Below are 16,726 nucleotides of genomic sequence, written 5' to 3'. Positions count from 1 at the left end.
AAAGACGCGCAAAATACAGGAAATTTTCCCCTAAAATGTCACTTTTTAATACGTCTTTCGATGTTTATCTTTTTTTATCATTCAGAGCCATTTAAAATATAGGGGGAAAAACACAATTTGTTCGGCTTTTAGTATCTTCAACCGCTATGGAATTATATACAACATTAACCATGGTCTGATGGTCCCAATGAAGCACCATGATCTGTATTGTTGTAAAGCGCGAGCGTGCGCGTTATTGCAACAATGTATTGAATTAAACCTCCTCAAACCACGCTCCACAATATGTACACGATGACGTCACATCTAAGAGATGCTTAGTCCAGTCTTCTTCATACGGGCTGTTGATTGGATGTCTGTTGAGAGCATGCGCGTTGCAGTTCTCGCAAACTCGAGCGTTTGTACCATCTAGTAGTTTGAACGTCACACAGCAACGAGGCCATATGTGTCCAACGGAACATCGCCCAAATCTCACTTCGCTTAACCTAATTGGTTGCCCACACATGCAGTTTTCAAATACATCATTATGATCAAGTATCTCTTTGCATACATCACTGTCCATATTTGATCCACATGATTCCTCCTCAGTGTCATTCACCATAGTAATACGTTTGGTGATAGACCACACCTTTTCCAACAAATCAACAACCACAGAGCTTGAAGAGTTGTTCTGGGCGAGCCAACGGCAAATACATTTAACCGTCATGTCTCCTGTGAAAAATAGACCTTTGGTTAGTGGTGGCAATGAAAAATGTGAAAGAAATCATTTTAAAATCTTACTGAACATCTCGCCAAAATTTCAACCACCTACCAGCGACTGGAATGTATTTCTTTGACGTCTTCTTTGCTTCGTGGTATTCTAGAATGGACTCCAGAGCTTTTTCCATAGACAGTGTTGCTACTTGTTTTTCAATCTTTTCAACACGATACAAGCTTCTTAACTCGATGTGATTTTCACTGACCAAGTCGTCACACGAGCCGAGCACGACAGCTTCATGTGCTGAAATCATAAGTGAACAGAGTCGTTTATGCTTGAGAAACGCCACCTTTCTTGGAAGACGAGCAGGGACTTTATTATATACTAGAAATGATATACAAGCTATTATCAGAGTTGAGATGATCTTTTAGACTATACCTGAGTATTTCTTAAACTTCGGATCAGAAGAAAATAAGTTCCAAAGAAACTGAAGATAGGCTTGAGAAAAGTTGCTAAGAACGGCTGGTAGAACAACGGTGTCGAAAAGATCGGCTCTGGATAACTCTTGATGAATGAATCTATCTCTTATCTCAACAACATCTGAAACGCTGGATGCGTTTGACATCAAGTCTTGAACGTTCTCCTCTTTGGATAAAAGCGAGATCACCGCAATCTGAAAGAAGATAACATAAGATTGAGGAGCATTTTGATTCTTCCAATGTGTAAAGATGGAATTGAAAATGAAATAGTACGAGGACTTTGAGGATTGATTTCCCTCCGGCGTCTATGAGAGAAAGCCGCGTGCTTTCTACCGTCTGTGAAGGGCATTATCCTACAAAGATTTTCTTATTAATATAACGTCGTTTTCTTATGAAAACATACCTCGCCTTGGGAATCAATGGCGTTCTTCTTGTAATGAAACAATTTACGTTTGTTTTCAAAAAGCGCAATAAAGACACCATTAGGAGATATGGCGACGCCACTATAACCATGACCAGATAGAGTCTCGCAATCCATCGCTGTGCTGCGAACACGACTTCCTATAAAAAAGTTGATTATACAACGTCAGTTTACCCTGTGATTACCCCAGTGTTCCGAACAGTTGGAGGTCTTGTTGGGTTGGAAACAAGACTCCCTAAACTGTAGTGGTGACAGTTGATGTGGCGGTCGACTGATCGAAAATTACCCCATTGATTCATTGCGATCGTCAATCCAGTTCAAATACTTACCGATTTGGAACTGTTGAACACTGCCCTCAGCACTGGTACTGAAGAGCATTCCTGAAGGTGAGATTGCTATCCCAGTCACATTTAACAAATGAATACCAGTAATAACCTGTTTAACTGGTTTAGATAAGGCACCTTCCTTCATTAGCTGGGTTTGAAACAGGGTTATATGTGGACCTTTGGAGCAAGCCAAGTACAACTTGTTATCCTAGATACCAAAGAACAGAGTTCTTGAGGATGAAGGAGATTTTCCCAAGAAAGCAATAATAGTGTTCTCATTTTAGCAAATTGTTATCAATTGCCATGCACAATTATTTACACTCAATAGATTCTAGTTGTGATTTTCTAAACTGACCATTGTTGTAAACTGACCGTTAATCTATAAGCATTATCAGAATGGTTGTGGCAGAATACCTTAGAATACCATGCCATACAGTCAACACTGATGCCATCAGGTGTCTCAAAGAAACTGTATGCTTTAGCAATGGATACTCCTGGTATCCCAGCATCTGTAGGAGTTATCTTTACCAAAAATACTTTAATAATGCCGTCTGCATTGCCACAACCAAGGTAGGAGACTAAAATAAAAAAATTGGTCAATTTATAAACCCAGGTTGATTTTAACCTCACCTCAGCCTGGAAGATTAGTTTAAAGCTTGTCAAATTATTTATGTAAAAATGCATGTCTGTCTGTCTGTGTTAAACTCTAAGTTCACTCAGTTCATACGTGTTTATAAAATATAATTTATTGCATACCATTAGATTCGTTGTCTCCGTACCATGCCAAACAACTAGGGTAAAACAATGAGGTGTAAGCAGCCACTGTCCTGTGCATAAAGCTATGATTTTTCACAAGTGGTAACTGTGCTTGCCAGATAAACAATTGGCCACTTCTAACTATGGTAGAAAAAAGAGCAAACTTTCTCCAGACATTAGTAGTTTGTTGTAGGCAGTCCACTGTTGTTGGAAACCACTCAATACATGTGAAATTCAAAAGGTATTTTCTTCGTTGCCATTCTGAAAATTCTTTCCACATATCTTGGTTGCCGACTTTGTGCCTAAAGTCACTAGGCAACTCGCCTTTCATACTCATCTTGTCTTAAAAAATCAAGGCAAAAGTAAGATTAAACAAAAGAAACTTGAGAACATAACTCATAAGTGAATATAAGTGTTGTAGAGTCTGACTTAAACACAACATTCAGTTAAGCTACCTCATTTAATATAAGTTAATGCGTTCATAAACATATAGGAAAGTAATGTGGCTATAACCTTGCCTCACCTTTAAAGAAACTACCCTGTTTCATTTCATCAAAGTGCCGTGAACTTAAATCCATTATTTCACACCAGCCGTCAGGGGATTGTTTGTCAGCAACATACAAGGCCAATTTATTTGTTCGAAAGAGCACAGCTAAAACAGACCTAAACAAACATGTAAATAAATCATCTTAAACTGGCTGATGCGAAACTATAGTTTGCAGGCCTGGAAACTACAAGGGGGTTTTATTCTGATAAAGCCTGATATTCTGTTGTTCAATGAGTTAATTGTATCATGTTATTTGCACATGCAAGGTTAATATAATATACACCTGCCAGTACGATCACAACCAACTGGAGACCATTTAGCATATGTGACGTCTTCATAACAAGCAGATTTCAATATTGTTGGGGTTAGGGCAGGGTCTAAGATTGCTGTGGAGAAATATGGAGCAGCACTTAAAGGCACAGATCTGGTCATGGAGAAATCAAAATCTACATCAGTTGTTTTGGGCTTGTTATCAACAGCAATAGCACTTCGCTTGATTCGTAATTTTGATTCTTTCTTTTTCTCGTCAGTTTGTACACCAGTGATGTTCTGTGGTTAGTGTGGTATTGTCAAGGAAATATATCCCAATTTGGCACACTTCAGAACAGCTAGACAATTAATTCCTAACCAACTAGAACTATTAATTAAAGGATACAATTATGTTTACAAACGAGTTTGTAGCAACTGCCAGTCTGTTGTCTTTTGACCATGAAATACCATCAATGTTAGACGATCTATGATGAACAGATATCCGTTGAATCACCTTTGAATTTGCTCCAGCCATTTTTTAAATGATATTGATTTGATTGATTACAGTAAAACCAAAAACCATCTTCGTAATTTCTTTCTCTATTCCACACGTGGGCAATCGGAAAGTGTCGTGATATTTCGGTAGGACGTCGTAATACGTTCGTAATTCATGAAAATGAAAACGAAACTATTCAGACTAATAATCATAATTCGTATGTAATCCGTGAAATTGCGATGTTTTGTTATCCATAAAGATGTTTGTATAAAATTTGTTTTGAGATGCCTTTGTTTGTTGGTGAACGAGCTGTTTCGAGTTCTATAAACTCGTCGGCTGAATTGATGCAAGACTTTCCGGAATTAGAAGTACGACAGACCACAAAATTCTATAGAACTCGATTTAATTATTTCTTCTGTCAGCCGTGCTCGTCAACCCTGCTGTATGTTTGCTGTGTTCAGTCTTTATTACCTGTTATAATATTGCCTTTGTCATCCCTCCCGTGTCCAATAACTCCCCTTGCTCGCACAACTCTTCTCCATCTTCTTCTTTCTGAATAATATCCCTCATTATTCAATCTTCAGCCCCTGTTATAACGACTTTATGTAATTAGCAATATGCCCCTCTCTATTGCTAATTGCTTGTGCTGTCCTTCCCTCTTGTCTAAGCCCTCTTGGTCTCTCTCTAATGTTTCTCCTATCAAAATCTCCCCTAATGACATCTTTCTTGTTTCAATCCTCTTCCAGAAAACATCTTGTGAATTTGCATCCAAGGAACAGAGGACATTCGGAAATGAAACCATTCTTTATATTGGACAACGTGAATATGGAACAGTTTATCCAAATGACAGTGAGCATCAAGTACTTGCAGTTCCATGAGGACCTTCCAAGGTCGGAGTCCTAGTGCACATGCCCTCCTTGTTGAGCTAAACCTCTGTGGTAGTCTATGGTCCATGGAGTCTTTTATTCATTCATTACAATTAGAAATCTCTTTCTTAAAATCTAAGTCAGTTTGCCATTAATTTTTACTTTAGATTCTGTTGACATTATTGGGTCAGACAGTGCTACAACATGCCAGATAGTTGTTTTAAGACATAAAGGTAAAACATAAGATAAATCAACAATAAAATTTACCTTTTCTTCTTTAAAACTATTATTTTTAGTATTGGATTGACATTCTACAAAGTTTATCAACATTTTAAAAAGTTTATCCCAGCAATTGCATCCTATAAACAAATGTATTTCAACTTCATCTCCCAACCCCATCTTTGACTAGGTTGTGTTAAAAAATGTTTACCTTGCATAGGTATTAGGTTAGGTTAGGTTCTATATAACAACTTCAATCACTCTGTAGGTTCAGGCGTATGCAGCTTGGCACATTTTGATGGAGTTGGGATCTCAGAAGCTTTAGCAGAGATGGTTGCATCCCTTCAAGATCACGTCCCAAAGCACAAAGAAAATAGGTTGGTAAATTGTAATACTGTGTGTAATTGGTTTAATGCATAAGGAGTTCCACAGTAATGTTTTCTGCAATCACATTCAATGAATTCTGTTTGAATATCATTCCACCTATAAAGGAGTGTTACTATAAAGCATTCAACTATGTCTAACCCAAGGCCAATAACAAGCAGAGCAAAAAATAAAATGCATTTTAAGTGTCAGCCAAGAGCCGTTGGGTGCCATGGAATAGGACACCCAAATCAGTATACGGAACATATTTCAATGCAAGTTCAAAATGTTTCTCAACAGAATTGAGATGCATATTGTTGGCGGATTCTCAGACAGTCGTAAAACTTCAGAAGATGTTTTTATGAAAATTTTACGTAAGTGTTGTCAATAAAAAATATTCTTGCAGCTTAATATATCTTTATAAATGTTTAATTCAGGAATTAAAATAGGAAATTCATATTATAAAACAAGGAACTTCTTTGTTATTCTTTCAAACTAGCAACTTTGATCAAACCTTTTTATAATCTTTCTTAGGTGGAGCATGTCAAACTGCATTTGAAATTGATCTGCTTTGTGCTTGCGTGTGTAGTAGGTTGTGTCAAAGCCTTAAACATTGCATTCTGTTGTGCTCTGCATGGGATTCTGTCTATTTACCTAACTAGTTTTATTCATCTAGACTTGAATGATACAATAATGAATGGGAAACATGTGCCAATAATTTACGGACTAGGTTTGTAATGAAAATCCCATTATTCAACGGAAAATTAAGTGTCTTAATGTTTTTTAACTAAAATTAGTCCTATGTCAGTACAACTCAAACTGTTAGCTTTTAAGAAAGATTGAAAGATTTCTTATATATTATATCATTGTTCTGGTAAATCAAGAGTTTTCATCATTTGCAGGTGTTTTGGTACAAAGTGGCGAGGTGGTTCCTGTGAAGCAGTTTGATTGCCAAATACCAGATGAAATATTGAGACATTGTGCTATACATAGCTATGAACAGGTAATGATGACCTTGAATGAAGAAGACCTTCGCATTTCATCAAATTATATTTCTCTTCTGCATGATCAAGTCTGTCAGGATTGGACAACAAAGAAGAGATATGGCGACTCTTTTTTGAGGGTATATTCCCCTCCGTAGTTTGTTTCTAACTTAAAAAAACTCTCGAGTTTCATCATTATCCTCTATGGCAAGAGGTTTAACTTCATCCCATCATGAAAGGAAAGCGGGGAAAAAGCCCTCATCAGCGTAAGGTGGAACATCCTACCGATTTTCCTAATCTTTACAGAAAGTTCTCCAAGTGTACAGTTCATTAACTCAAGAAGTCAAAATCAAACCAGTTGATGTTTTCTGTCCAAAAGAAATTGCGATGAGTCACGCAAGTCTCTCTGATAAAATAATCCTGAAGGTAACAACAGCCTTTCTAGATGAACGCGTCATCACGCGTCACCCCATAAGCAATGTTTCGCGTACTGAGATGCAAAAACAAATTAGTTTCCATTTTTTCTTTTAGAATTTTTCCACATCGCCTCATTGCGAGCCTCCAAACTTTGCTGAGAAGTTAAGAAAAATGTTCCAGTTTCTTGCAGAGAATCAGAACATCCTTCAGAAATACTTTCCGCGTGGAGAACCAAGACGATTTAAATTCAACGACAATAGGGAATGGTGTTTGGTTGAAAATAACAGTTAATATGACATTGTATGATGAAATGTCTTAAAAGACGCTGCCTGCTTCTGTTTGATGCTTCCAGCTTATTGTAGTCTTAACATCAAGTAAATATCATCGTTACTTTTAGCCGAAACAATCGAAGATGAAATTTTCAATATTTAATGCCGAAAAATTCACGCATCTACACTACAAACTACTATGTTAAAAACTGTACAAAAGTATTATATTGGTATGCCCTTAGAATAGATTAGTCTAGCGAATATCGTATTTCATCTAAGAGTTCTATTGATTGTAATAATTGTGCCTTACCTAGGATATTAAAATCATTTAAATTCACGAGATGAAGAATGAAATTCCTACAAAGTTTTTCCTGCACGATTTTATCTCCATACTCGCGTACGAAAGTCTTGCAAGCCTCTGGGATCTGCAGGTCGGCAATATATCTAAAAAGAGAGAGTTTTAACCCCACTTTACCTCATTGTAACTCATTGTATACCATTCTTTCCCAGGCGCTTAGCCAGAGCTAATAGCTTTGAAATCATGAAACACTAGATACGTTTTGCAATACGTTAAACAGTTATATCCCGGGATGTCCCAGGCCCCTAACAAACGCGAGATGTCCTTACCCTCGTTTCATAACGTGAATATTCCACATTTTCATCAGCTTTTTCTCGCCGTCATTGACATCTGTGAATTCGTCTATCATCTGAAGTAAAAAGAACTCAAATGAATCACGTGTTCTACGCGCCTATAAGTGAGGGATGGGATGGGATGAGATGGGATGGGCACGGGGTCTACTTTGAGGTGTAAACGAGGATTAGATGATTGGGAAAGAAGAGTGTCTACCTGTTGTGTTTTAATCCGCAGCCATTCTGGGTCTATTTCATCTTCGCTGTCAAACTCTAAGTCATCAGGTTTCATTGGAAGGCAAGTGTTGGAATGGAAGTACACTCTAGGAATATGAGGGAGATCCAGAGTTAGTAACAAGGTTGAGAAAACTGGAAGCATCAGGGAAATGTACCTATTGTGACCATTGAAGAATGGTCTTGCTACATCAGCGTCACTCTCGTCAGGTTCTAGAAACTCATTAAGGCTTTCCTTGCCACGTTTTGGCCTGTAAATGAAGCAAGATTAAATTACTCCGAGTTTTATATGGAGCTCACTGGATACCCAAACAGCATCCCAGGTTCTATAGAGAGCTGAACATCTCATGACTCCAGAGATATACATAGAGACCACCGACTATCTTACCTCCATACCAGAACAGCAGTGTAAGGCGTCCTCCGAACGGGTCCATCTCGGCTGAAAGCATAGCCAACCATTTCATTAAGGTCCTCCACGCCACCAGCATAAGATCCATCATAACTTTCATTCAAACACACATCAATGCGAGCACCTTTATTGTGAGGCTAGAAAATATCAAACATTTCAACAGACGCGTCTCAAAAAAATTTTGATTGAATAAAAACTGGATATTTACGATGCTTACTGCGTAAGTGAAGAGGAATCTGCCATGACAGCATTTGAGATGTTTCAAAAGACTGTATAACCGAACACAATTTACACCACACCAGGGACAAAGACAATCATCTCGTGCCTCAGTTTGTTGCCTGGTATGATTGTTGTAGATGAATTGGTAGAATATTCGTAATCTTTTTCTGCTCTCCTTATCATTTTCATCCGTGGAGGCAACTGTGGTCAACTCCATATTCGCATTCGAATCAAGCTGACGTTCTCGTAACGGGAGGCTGCTTGGTCTTGTATACAAAGGTTTTCCTTCCCAAGCAAGTAAGAATTTCAACGTTGGTCCAAAGGCGTACAGCTCAAACGGTCCTAGCTACAAAGGAACAGGACAAAATTTGAAAACCAAAATAACGTTTATCTGATAAAAACATATGAACAATCCAGTTTATGATTTTATGGCACTTCATCCAGTGCTCTGACCACTATATATAAAGTAGTATATAAACAAGCAATTATGTGAACTACATACCTTCCCATTATAATCAATTTCCCATGACAACTGTTTTCTTTTGCGTTGTTTCCCATTTCCTTTATCATGTAACACGAGTTCATATTCCCCGTCAACCAACAAACACTCTCGCTCGTTACCAAAGATAATCAACTCAGTGAAGTAGATAATCTTATCAGACACTGCCCCGCAAGTCTGGAGACTAGTGTCCAGGTCTTCTGGCTTCTCTGGCTGTTCATTTTCAGAGTTCAAAGATGCCCGCTGACCTCGGAGACGTTTGCTAGGTGGCTCAGAAGACTCTGATTTTTCTACATAGAGATAAACATACTCATCAATATGTCTGTCTGGAACGATGAATGAAAACTGATGTAAACTAACGCTTACGTTTGGTTTCAGTTTTTTGTTCACTTTTCTTCCGTTTCTTTTTCTTCCCAGTTTCAATAAGAGGGACGCTGACTTCCAGGGTGAGAATGAAGGAACGAATATTTCGGTTTGTTTTAGGGTTAAATATAGATCTAGGGATGGAAACGCTGCAAGTTTCAAGTATTGGTTCCTGATCTGTGCAGGGATTATGAGGAACCAGACAGCGGCCAACGCGTTCTTGGATAATCTGTGGACTGCTTTCCTAGAAATACAACAGTCTGGGTGTAAATAGAGACCTTTAGCTTGACCTTTACGGCAAACGCCAAATCGCTAACAAAGTTTGTGTTTTAACTCCACTATCTTTAAGTGTGCGGCAATTTGGCTAAATTACAAACGTTCTGCATAAAACTTGTGATGTTCAGCAGTAATGTAAGAAAGCAACAGGCTATTTCTGATGTATTTAGAAAAGCAGCTAATTCAGCTTTGCCGTATAGCCGTGACGTCACGATTAGGAAGCATTCTCCTTCGTCAAACGCAATAAGGTTGCATCACATCACAGATATTAGGTTACATCTAGCTGAAGGATTAGCATTACACAAACCTTTCTTCTTTTGTGACAAACTTTGACAATGAATACTTCAGCAGGAACAAGATTTTGATCTGCAAGATTTTCACTTGAAGGTGTTGGAAGCTCTCCATGTACTAAACACAAATACACAGACAAATAATGAAAGATAAAGTGGAAAGACAGAGGGTCTGCATCGTTTAGACAGTAAAAAGAGTCAAGAGGATAAATAATTACTATCACTTATTTTCTAATATCAAATGAATAAATGTATATTTGTATTAGTACTAAACAAAATGGAAAATTATAGCTTTGGTATACCTGGTCCTCGAAAAAACCCTTTAAAAGTCAAGTTCAAGTATCCATTCTTCTCTGAACTGAAAATTATACAAATTAGTTGAATAAGAGCTACAAGAATTGCACATTGAATGCATCACATTTGCATCCAGTAAAGATCTATGAATAAATTTCAATGCAATTATTACATTCATTGGCACTATCTGTTAGCTCTACAATTCAGTGAATTCACGTTACTATCACTACCTCAGTTGAGAATCCCCAGTATTTCCTTGTTCACACTTTTCTAACAAGTCATCAACTTTAAATTTCCCACTAAAAATAATAGATTTTGTTCTAAGGAAATTGAACAGGCCAACTTTATGCATGTTGTCATTAGAGTAAAATACTGCACAATAGGCTTACCTCTGTTCTTTGGTAGTATTTTTTGTTCTGCGGTGTCTCATGTACAAGAGATTTCTATGTAAAAATATTGGCTACAAACAGAAAATAACATTCATCATACCAGTTAGGTCTAAATAATTATATAGTCCTGTGGTGGAATGTACAAGGTGTTCCAAAAAATTGCAATTAACCTTTCAAGCCAAATTGCTAAATGAAAACCTTGGCAAATTAACAAGAATTACCTTATTTTAAAGCCTGCTTGTTTGTCTTTTCAACAATAGATTTCTTAAGCATTTGGGGCAAGAAATCTATTTACAAGAACAACCGGTGATTTTAAGATGTAACATAGAAGAACATTTTGTGTAACCTACTTCAAAACCCAAAATTTGAATTGCCAATTGCATTTTTTTAGGACACCCTGTACACCCTAGACTACCACTAGTACTTTGAAACAATGGCGTTATACACAAAGAATGCTATTGTATTACACAACATGCATGAATACAAATTTTGGAAAACATCTATTTAATGTACACATTATACTGATTATAGCAAATTTTGCAGTATATGGTTTCAAAGGATCAGTGTTTTTATAATAAACTTCACTAAATGGTTTAAACTTACAATCTTATTAGCCTATAATAATATCCAATAATACTAATATAACTTAAATACTTGGCAAAAGCAGATTTGGTATCACATTAACTCTAGACAACTAAGACAAGTTTGCTTGTGAAATATTACCATAATTTTCAAACTTACTGTTATGATATTTCGTGTTCTCAAAAACCGGTATATCTGCGTAGGCTCTTGAAAAAGGAACAAAAATAAGTTTTAGAAAGAGACCACAATACTTTCGACAAAAAGCGAAATGTGCGTGAAATATTTATTGAAATAAGAAATTTAATATACTCACTTTCAAAGGTACGTAAGAATGTCTCATGGTCACTCCGTAACTGTTCAAATTTTAGATTTCTCGCAGCCATATTGACCGCTTCTCCTTTGTCCGACATTTTAGATAGTCTAAATGCAATTTTCCGTACGATATTGTGAAAGAAATCACAAGGAATTGCTCAGTTTTACGAGGGAACGTGCGCCATTGTTTTTATTCATGCAGCGTGGATTAGAATTTTGAAGTTAACCCCCCCCCCTGATTTAGTATTTAAAATCCCGCGGGCTTTCGGATCCTACTAAATACATTAATTTAATCATTGAGATTAGCTTTGCATTAATTTTGAATTAGATTAGATTAGGTTAATGGTTGGTTATGGTTAGCCCTAATCCTGAATCTCTCCCTAATGGCCTAATCCCAATATTGTTAGTTGGATTTTCATTGCCCAAGAACAAATTTGGGAAGGGTCTATCTTCAGGAATTAATTTGTGCATCTAGTTTTTACTGAACATGAAAGTCAGCCTGAATTTAGTGCAAGCATAGACAATCAAGAAAACAATGTCTTCTGGATTGTCTATGGTACAAGTGAAGAATACAACAAAATCTATAAAAATGTAATATTTTTTACCAATAATTCATCTTAGGATCAAGAATTACCTCCAGACTTATTAGGGTTCCCTATCTTTGGTGGAGTCAGTTCTTTCAGTTGACATTAATAAATGAATAGTTTAACATAGAAAAGAGGGAGGTCAAACAAATACTTTAGCCACAGGCTTGCGATACGAATTAGGGACAATTATACATGTATACTGTATAATATATAATTCCACTTCTGACTTGAATATACACTTTGATAAATTTCCCCTATATCTGTCTCTCCACACCAAGTAAGGAGAAGGCAAATGCTAGTATTTTTTCGTATGTTAAAAACATGAAAGCAGCAGTCAGCACAGTTTGTGTGAGCTTCGCCTCCAGTCCTTTATAAAGGCCTCTCACACCAGCTTGCCTAGGAAAACACAACATAATATGATACAACTCTTCAAACAAAACCCAAATTATTTCAAGATTAGTTTCTAAATTGTCAAGTCTACTTTATTGGACAAGTATAATGTGTGACTCAGGACACAAGTAAAGCACTTGTGTACCTTAGAATCTGTGCAATTATGACGATAAAATTTGGTCTTTTTGACTCATCTTTCCAGTAGCCAGTCTAAATGGAATACATAGAATAACCAGTCTTCATGGTAATTGGTAAGCATTGATTCATACTGTATATAATGCATGACAGAAATATAACATGAATACCCGCTGTTTGCATTGAGCAATCTGACAAGGATATGTTAGTATAGTTGATACAGTTTTTGCAATTGCACCAATTAAAAAATAATTCCATGATGGAAGCTGAAAGAAAAAGTAAAGTAATTTGAATGAAAATTCTGCAAAGATTTGTCCAGAAAGAAATAAGTGTAACAGTATGTTTTATACCAGAATGCATTAATATGTTATACTCATTCTACATGGTGAAGCATAGGGGTTATAATGTACCTCTCTGTTAGTACCACGCATATATCTTTTAACAGTTTCATAAACCGTAAATTGAATGGCTGGATTTGTAGCTAACACTAACGATGCTCTTGTTCCACTCCATAAACCTCTGAATCCTTCTTCACGAAATATCTGTTGAACTGCATCTAAAAGGAAAGAAGTACTACATACACTCTGCTTCACAAATTAAAGGACAGTTTGAATGTGTTAAGGCTGCCCTTAATTAAAGATATCAGGTTCAGTTGTTCACATCAGGAAAATAATGAGAATTTGAGCCACTGCCTCTTAACCAGGCCTTGTGAATAACTCCTGCACTGACTCACTCAGCTAAGCTGAGTCTGTACTACCCACTTTAGGTATCTAAAGCACCTGGGATGCAAGGCTAATTTGACCATAAAGTGCTCTCACAAGCCTTATTGCATGATAAAGATTGAAAGAAATATTGACACATTGCGTTGTAAATTCATATATGAAAAGGAATTTCATGATCAGATCTTGGTAACAGCACTCTTTGTTATTGATAGTATATTTTAATAACTAACTAGCTCACCTAGCAATCCAGTGTACTTATATTGAACTTTCTTATTCATTTCTTCTGATTTTAAGTTGACACCTTGAAGTTTTATTCTTGTATTGGCCACCCATAATGGTGTTGTTATCAGAACATTTATGATGCCTAAAAAGACGAAAGATTACTCGAACTTTTAAGGGGGAAACAGATCAGAAAGTCTGTAGAATGCATGAATTAGTCAATTAGCTGCAGAATTACCTGCGAGAAATCCAAACAATAAATCCACAATGGCTGTCTCAGGTGAATTCTTAGTGATGTATGCAGCTTTAAGTCCATTAAATGTGTAAAAGTAGACAAAATTTGAACAGTATAAACTTGACAGGACTGGTAGCAAACCTCGATATAATGCTGACCTGAATAAAAATAAAAAAATTCACAATTGCACTCTGTGATAATTGATATTAACCACAGACAGTGAGCTTTGGTTAAATGGGATAATGCCTCTTTTGTTTAGTTTGGGGATCGTGACTCCAGGTGAAACATACATACCCCTATCAGACTATCACATACGGTATAGTGTATGTATAAGGTTGATGCTTATATAGACTGGAACCCCGGTGAAAAGTGTCTTGTCACAGTTTAGCTTGCAATGAACTTTAATCACAAGAATTATTGCAGAACTGTCTATTGCAAACAATGTTTTTCTTCAGACTTACAAACCCTCCTCTTCAAAAATTTCATATACGACTTTCCATGTTGTCTTGGCCTTTCTCTTATCATCAACTAAAATCACATATAAAAATTATTCTCAATTAGCCATTCACAGACAAATGAATATTTGTCTAATGAGTAAAATCATCAATGATCAAGTAGATTATGTATTGGACTCACTTTGAAGTCGTGTTCTAGCAGTATCCAAGGGAAAGAAAACAGACAATGAAGTTATACCACCCTAAAAAATTTCAAAGGAGATACTACAGTTAAAAAAAGTCTTTGTAGTATCGTTACTTGGTCAAGTGATGAGGTCAAGGGATGGTCAAGTTTCTCACATGGAAAAATAGTTATCAAATTGCTCATATCACACAATTTGGGCCATGTATTGTCACAAGAAGGAATATGGATCATGGCCTCTGCAGGCAAGAAATTTACAGTGTTTTTATTACACAATTTGTGATCAGATTTACACGCCAAGGAAATCCATTCTCTTGGAGAGCAAAATGTCTGACCCTGGTTAAATAGATGGAAGATAGTCCTAGTAAGGATTTTCCATTTAGCTATGCATGGCTCTATACCCACTGAGGCCATATATATATAACTAATATAAGGCCTTACAACTTACAGGTATAAACTATTGCGTAAACATATTTATTAAAACATTTTATGCCCAATTTTTTACAATAAACATTGGTATTTTAATAAACCTTTTTAGGACATTTCTAAATAACAGCTGAATTGTTAATAGTTATCAAAATACCCGCAGTGAATTTTTCTCTGAAGAAGACTTTTCTTTACATAAATTTGAATGTAGTTCATTGGATTCACTTACCAATGCACCGGCGAACGCATGAACCAGGTTTTTTTGTGTTAATAATTGACGTAGAAAGTCAGGAACTTCGCCAAAATGAAGAAGAGCGCCAAGAGGTCCTAAATTCATAGGTTTTGAGATGATACTCATGGTTATTGTAATAAAAATTGGTCCTAAAATCGGTCCTGCAAAGAAGGCGAGCAACTCGCCATGATGTGCCACAATGGCGCTGAACTTCAATCTGACCTATCGATCAGTTCGATCAGCCGATATCATCACATTCATTGGTAAAATCCCAGCTATAAACTGTGAATCATCCTGCAAAACATTACTTATTTAAAATTCCAGCCAGTCTAGTTTTTAAAGGAAGGTGGTTTATTATATACTAAAAAGTGAAGTGTGCTTTTGATTGAGTAGAATAAATGAAAATTGCATACATTACTGGTATGAAAGAGATGACAATCAATCAATAGCTCTACAATAATTACTGGCAGTACTTCCATTAAGCAAAACAGTATTTTAATGTCTTTCGTACCCACACAATATTTTGTACATAATTTCAATTTTAATTTCAATCACAATATCACACACAAATCTTTTTTGCTTATTACATATAAGGAAGGACTTTATCATCTGAAGCCAACAATGAGGTCACAACAGCAACATCCGAGGCCACAGCAGGTCCTCTCTAATTTTATAATCAAAATATGTTCCAATACTCCTTGTCTTATTAAATGTTCACAATCAGCTCTCTGAAGCAAATGCTGAGAGTTTTTCTTCAGCAAAACTACACTTCCATCTTCCATCTCTAATTCACCATAATCTTCCAAGCATCGAACTTCAATATACAGAGACTTTGGTGGTTTGCTATCCAGAGTAAGATCAATACCAACAGACCTCATATACTTGGCTAAATTTCGATTATATCGCCCAAACCAGTTCAGTTCCTCTTCATTTAAACTATTCTTAACATCATCTGGCAAGACGCTGCCAAAATCCCATCGCATATCACGTATTTTTCCATTCTGTTGTAAACGTAGGCTAAAAGACATCGTTTATTTCGTTCCAGGCTTACATGTCGCATGTGTATGCTCTTAACATGACCACCCTCGCCAGCAACTGTGGCATTAACATCCTTTTGGTTCTGTTCAAACAACCCACCCATTTCGTCTAAGACCTTTCTCACACCATCCTCATTGTAAGGAGGAAGAGAACCATCAACAGATCGCTTTAGTTCCTTAACAAGTTCCAATGCCCTCTCTCCAAACATTTCAAACCAGTTGTACCAAAATTTTTACCATTACAGAACATTTCATACTTGTGCTTCCACTCCGAAGAATAAAAGTTCCTTCGTCATTTTTCCGATAAGACGTGATTGACATATCACTCATAGGAGTGATACCTGTATGACTCATATCATTTTGTTTTCACACAAGCATAACACAAATAAAACTCACGTAAGTGAATATCCCCAGTAGGCTGTTTGCATATTTAAGTTAGGGACACCACTAGATTGTGTCTGGTTTTGTTTTGGGGAAAAAACTTGCAAGTCAGTAAATTATGCTGAATCTTCTTCAACCTGTGAT

At 36.6% G+C, this 16,726-nt stretch overlaps 6 protein-coding genes across 6 annotated transcripts; 2 read left to right on the top strand and 4 right to left on the bottom strand.

Moving 5' to 3' along the window:
* Window positions 1-32: 32 nt before the first annotated feature.
* Window positions 33-4,064, bottom strand: LOC114541794 (general transcription factor 3C polypeptide 4-like). The gene is made up of 10 exons (XM_028561602.1): window positions 3,879-4,064; window positions 3,507-3,772; window positions 3,200-3,339; window positions 2,677-3,018; window positions 2,335-2,498; window positions 1,924-2,128; window positions 1,577-1,734; window positions 1,133-1,367; window positions 809-997; window positions 33-708 (listed from the first exon to the last, which is right to left on the bottom strand). The coding sequence occupies exons 1-10, from the start codon at window positions 4,005-4,007 to the stop codon at window positions 254-256; spliced, it is 2,283 nt and encodes a 760-aa protein (XP_028417403.1). The 5' UTR covers window positions 4,008-4,064; the 3' UTR covers window positions 33-253.
* Window positions 4,065-4,156: 92 nt separating this feature from the next.
* Window positions 4,157-6,078, top strand: LOC114541793 (protein N-terminal asparagine amidohydrolase-like). The gene is made up of 6 exons (XM_028561601.1): window positions 4,157-4,336; window positions 4,715-4,817; window positions 5,002-5,067; window positions 5,322-5,430; window positions 5,717-5,790; window positions 5,951-6,078. The coding sequence occupies exons 1-6, from the start codon at window positions 4,253-4,255 to the stop codon at window positions 6,076-6,078; spliced, it is 564 nt and encodes a 187-aa protein (XP_028417402.1). The 5' UTR covers window positions 4,157-4,252.
* Window positions 6,062-7,223, top strand: LOC114541803 (protein N-terminal asparagine amidohydrolase-like). Its single transcript, XM_028561609.1, has 4 exons — window positions 6,062-6,146; window positions 6,319-6,419; window positions 6,706-6,825; window positions 6,931-7,223. Exons 1-4 carry the CDS (start codon window positions 6,110-6,112, stop codon window positions 7,105-7,107), a joined length of 435 nt encoding a protein of 144 aa, XP_028417410.1. The 5' UTR covers window positions 6,062-6,109; the 3' UTR covers window positions 7,108-7,223.
* A 72-nt stretch (window positions 7,224-7,295) lies between these two features.
* On the bottom strand, window positions 7,296-11,785 carry LOC114541790 (polycomb protein Suz12-like). Its single transcript, XM_028561599.1, has 14 exons — window positions 11,584-11,785; window positions 11,430-11,476; window positions 10,689-10,759; window positions 10,530-10,598; window positions 10,308-10,363; window positions 10,023-10,123; window positions 9,443-9,683; window positions 9,080-9,366; window positions 8,576-8,923; window positions 8,338-8,495; window positions 8,108-8,200; window positions 7,933-8,038; window positions 7,713-7,792; window positions 7,296-7,529 (listed from the first exon to the last, which is right to left on the bottom strand). Exons 1-14 carry the CDS (start codon window positions 11,678-11,680, stop codon window positions 7,334-7,336), a joined length of 1,950 nt encoding a protein of 649 aa, XP_028417400.1. The 5' UTR covers window positions 11,681-11,785; the 3' UTR covers window positions 7,296-7,333.
* A 579-nt stretch (window positions 11,786-12,364) lies between these two features.
* LOC114541789 (peroxisomal membrane protein PMP34-like) lies at window positions 12,365-15,389 on the bottom strand. The gene is made up of 9 exons (XM_028561598.1): window positions 15,162-15,389; window positions 14,507-14,567; window positions 14,332-14,398; window positions 13,874-14,028; window positions 13,655-13,780; window positions 13,105-13,250; window positions 12,865-12,960; window positions 12,705-12,769; window positions 12,365-12,565 (listed from the first exon to the last, which is right to left on the bottom strand). Exons 1-9 carry the CDS (start codon window positions 15,288-15,290, stop codon window positions 12,424-12,426), a joined length of 987 nt encoding a protein of 328 aa, XP_028417399.1. The 5' UTR covers window positions 15,291-15,389; the 3' UTR covers window positions 12,365-12,423.
* Window positions 15,390-15,769: 380 nt separating this feature from the next.
* On the bottom strand, window positions 15,770-16,511 carry LOC114541792 (DNA replication complex GINS protein PSF1-like). The gene is given in 2 exon segments (XM_028561600.1): window positions 15,770-16,158; window positions 16,161-16,511. Coding segments are annotated over 2 exon segments (639 nt in total). The 5' UTR covers window positions 16,411-16,511.
* Window positions 16,512-16,726: the final 215 nt, after the last annotated feature.

The sequence above is a fragment of the Dendronephthya gigantea genome, unplaced genomic scaffold, assembly GCF_004324835.1.
Source record: "Dendronephthya gigantea isolate DGI-Jeju-01 unplaced genomic scaffold, DenGig_1.0 000309F, whole genome shotgun sequence".
Classification (NCBI taxonomy): domain Eukaryota; kingdom Metazoa; phylum Cnidaria; class Anthozoa; order Malacalcyonacea; family Nephtheidae; genus Dendronephthya; species Dendronephthya gigantea.
This window is presented reverse-complemented; position numbering and strand designations above follow the sequence as displayed.

Excerpts from the sequence above, each read along its gene's own strand:
- LOC114541803 (XM_028561609.1), top strand. The coding sequence starts at position 6,110 with ATGAATGGGAAACATGTGCCAATAATTTACGGACTAG. Across the intron at positions 6,147-6,318 it reads GCCAATAATTTACGGACTAG|GTGTTTTGGTACAAAGTGGC; the intron begins GTTTGTAATGAA and ends CATCATTTGCAG. Across the intron at positions 6,826-6,930 it reads CTGATAAAATAATCCTGAAG|AATTTTTCCACATCGCCTCA; the intron begins GTAACAACAGCC and ends TTTTTCTTTTAG.
- LOC114541794 (XM_028561602.1), bottom strand. The coding sequence starts at position 4,007 with ATGGCTGGAGCAAATTCAAAGGTGATTCAACGGATATCTGTTCATCAT. Across the intron at positions 3,019-3,199 it reads ACAGGGTAGTTTCTTTAAAG|ACAAGATGAGTATGAAAGGC; the intron begins GTGAGGCAAGGT and ends TGATTTTTTAAG. Across the intron at positions 1,735-1,923 it reads TGTTCAACAGTTCCAAATCG|GAAGTCGTGTTCGCAGCACA; the intron begins GTAAGTATTTGA and ends ACTTTTTTATAG.
- LOC114541790 (XM_028561599.1), bottom strand. The coding sequence starts at position 11,680 with ATGTCGGACAAAGGAGAAGCGGTCAATATGGCTGCGAGAAATCTAAAA. Across the intron at positions 8,924-9,079 it reads AAATTGATTATAATGGGAAG|CTAGGACCGTTTGAGCTGTA; the intron begins GTATGTAGTTCA and ends GTTCCTTTGTAG. Across the intron at positions 8,039-8,107 it reads TTCTTCAATGGTCACAATAG|AGTGTACTTCCATTCCAACA; the intron begins GTACATTTCCCT and ends TCATATTCCTAG.
- LOC114541789 (XM_028561598.1), bottom strand. The coding sequence starts at position 15,290 with ATGAGTATCATCTCAAAACCTATGAATTTAGGACCTCTTGGCGCTCTT. Across the intron at positions 13,781-13,873 it reads ATTGTTTGGATTTCTCGCAG|GCATCATAAATGTTCTGATA; the intron begins GTAATTCTGCAG and ends TCGTCTTTTTAG. Across the intron at positions 13,251-13,654 it reads TAAGTACACTGGATTGCTAG|ATGCAGTTCAACAGATATTT; the intron begins GTGAGCTAGTTA and ends CTTTCCTTTTAG.
- LOC114541793 (XM_028561601.1), top strand. The coding sequence starts at position 4,253 with ATGCCTTTGTTTGTTGGTGAACGAGCTGTTTCGAGTTCTATAAACTCG. Across the intron at positions 4,818-5,001 it reads AACAGTTTATCCAAATGACA|ATTCTGTTGACATTATTGGG; the intron begins GTGAGCATCAAG and ends TTTTTACTTTAG. Across the intron at positions 5,791-5,950 it reads TGTTTTTATGAAAATTTTAC|GTGGAGCATGTCAAACTGCA; the intron begins GTAAGTGTTGTC and ends AATCTTTCTTAG.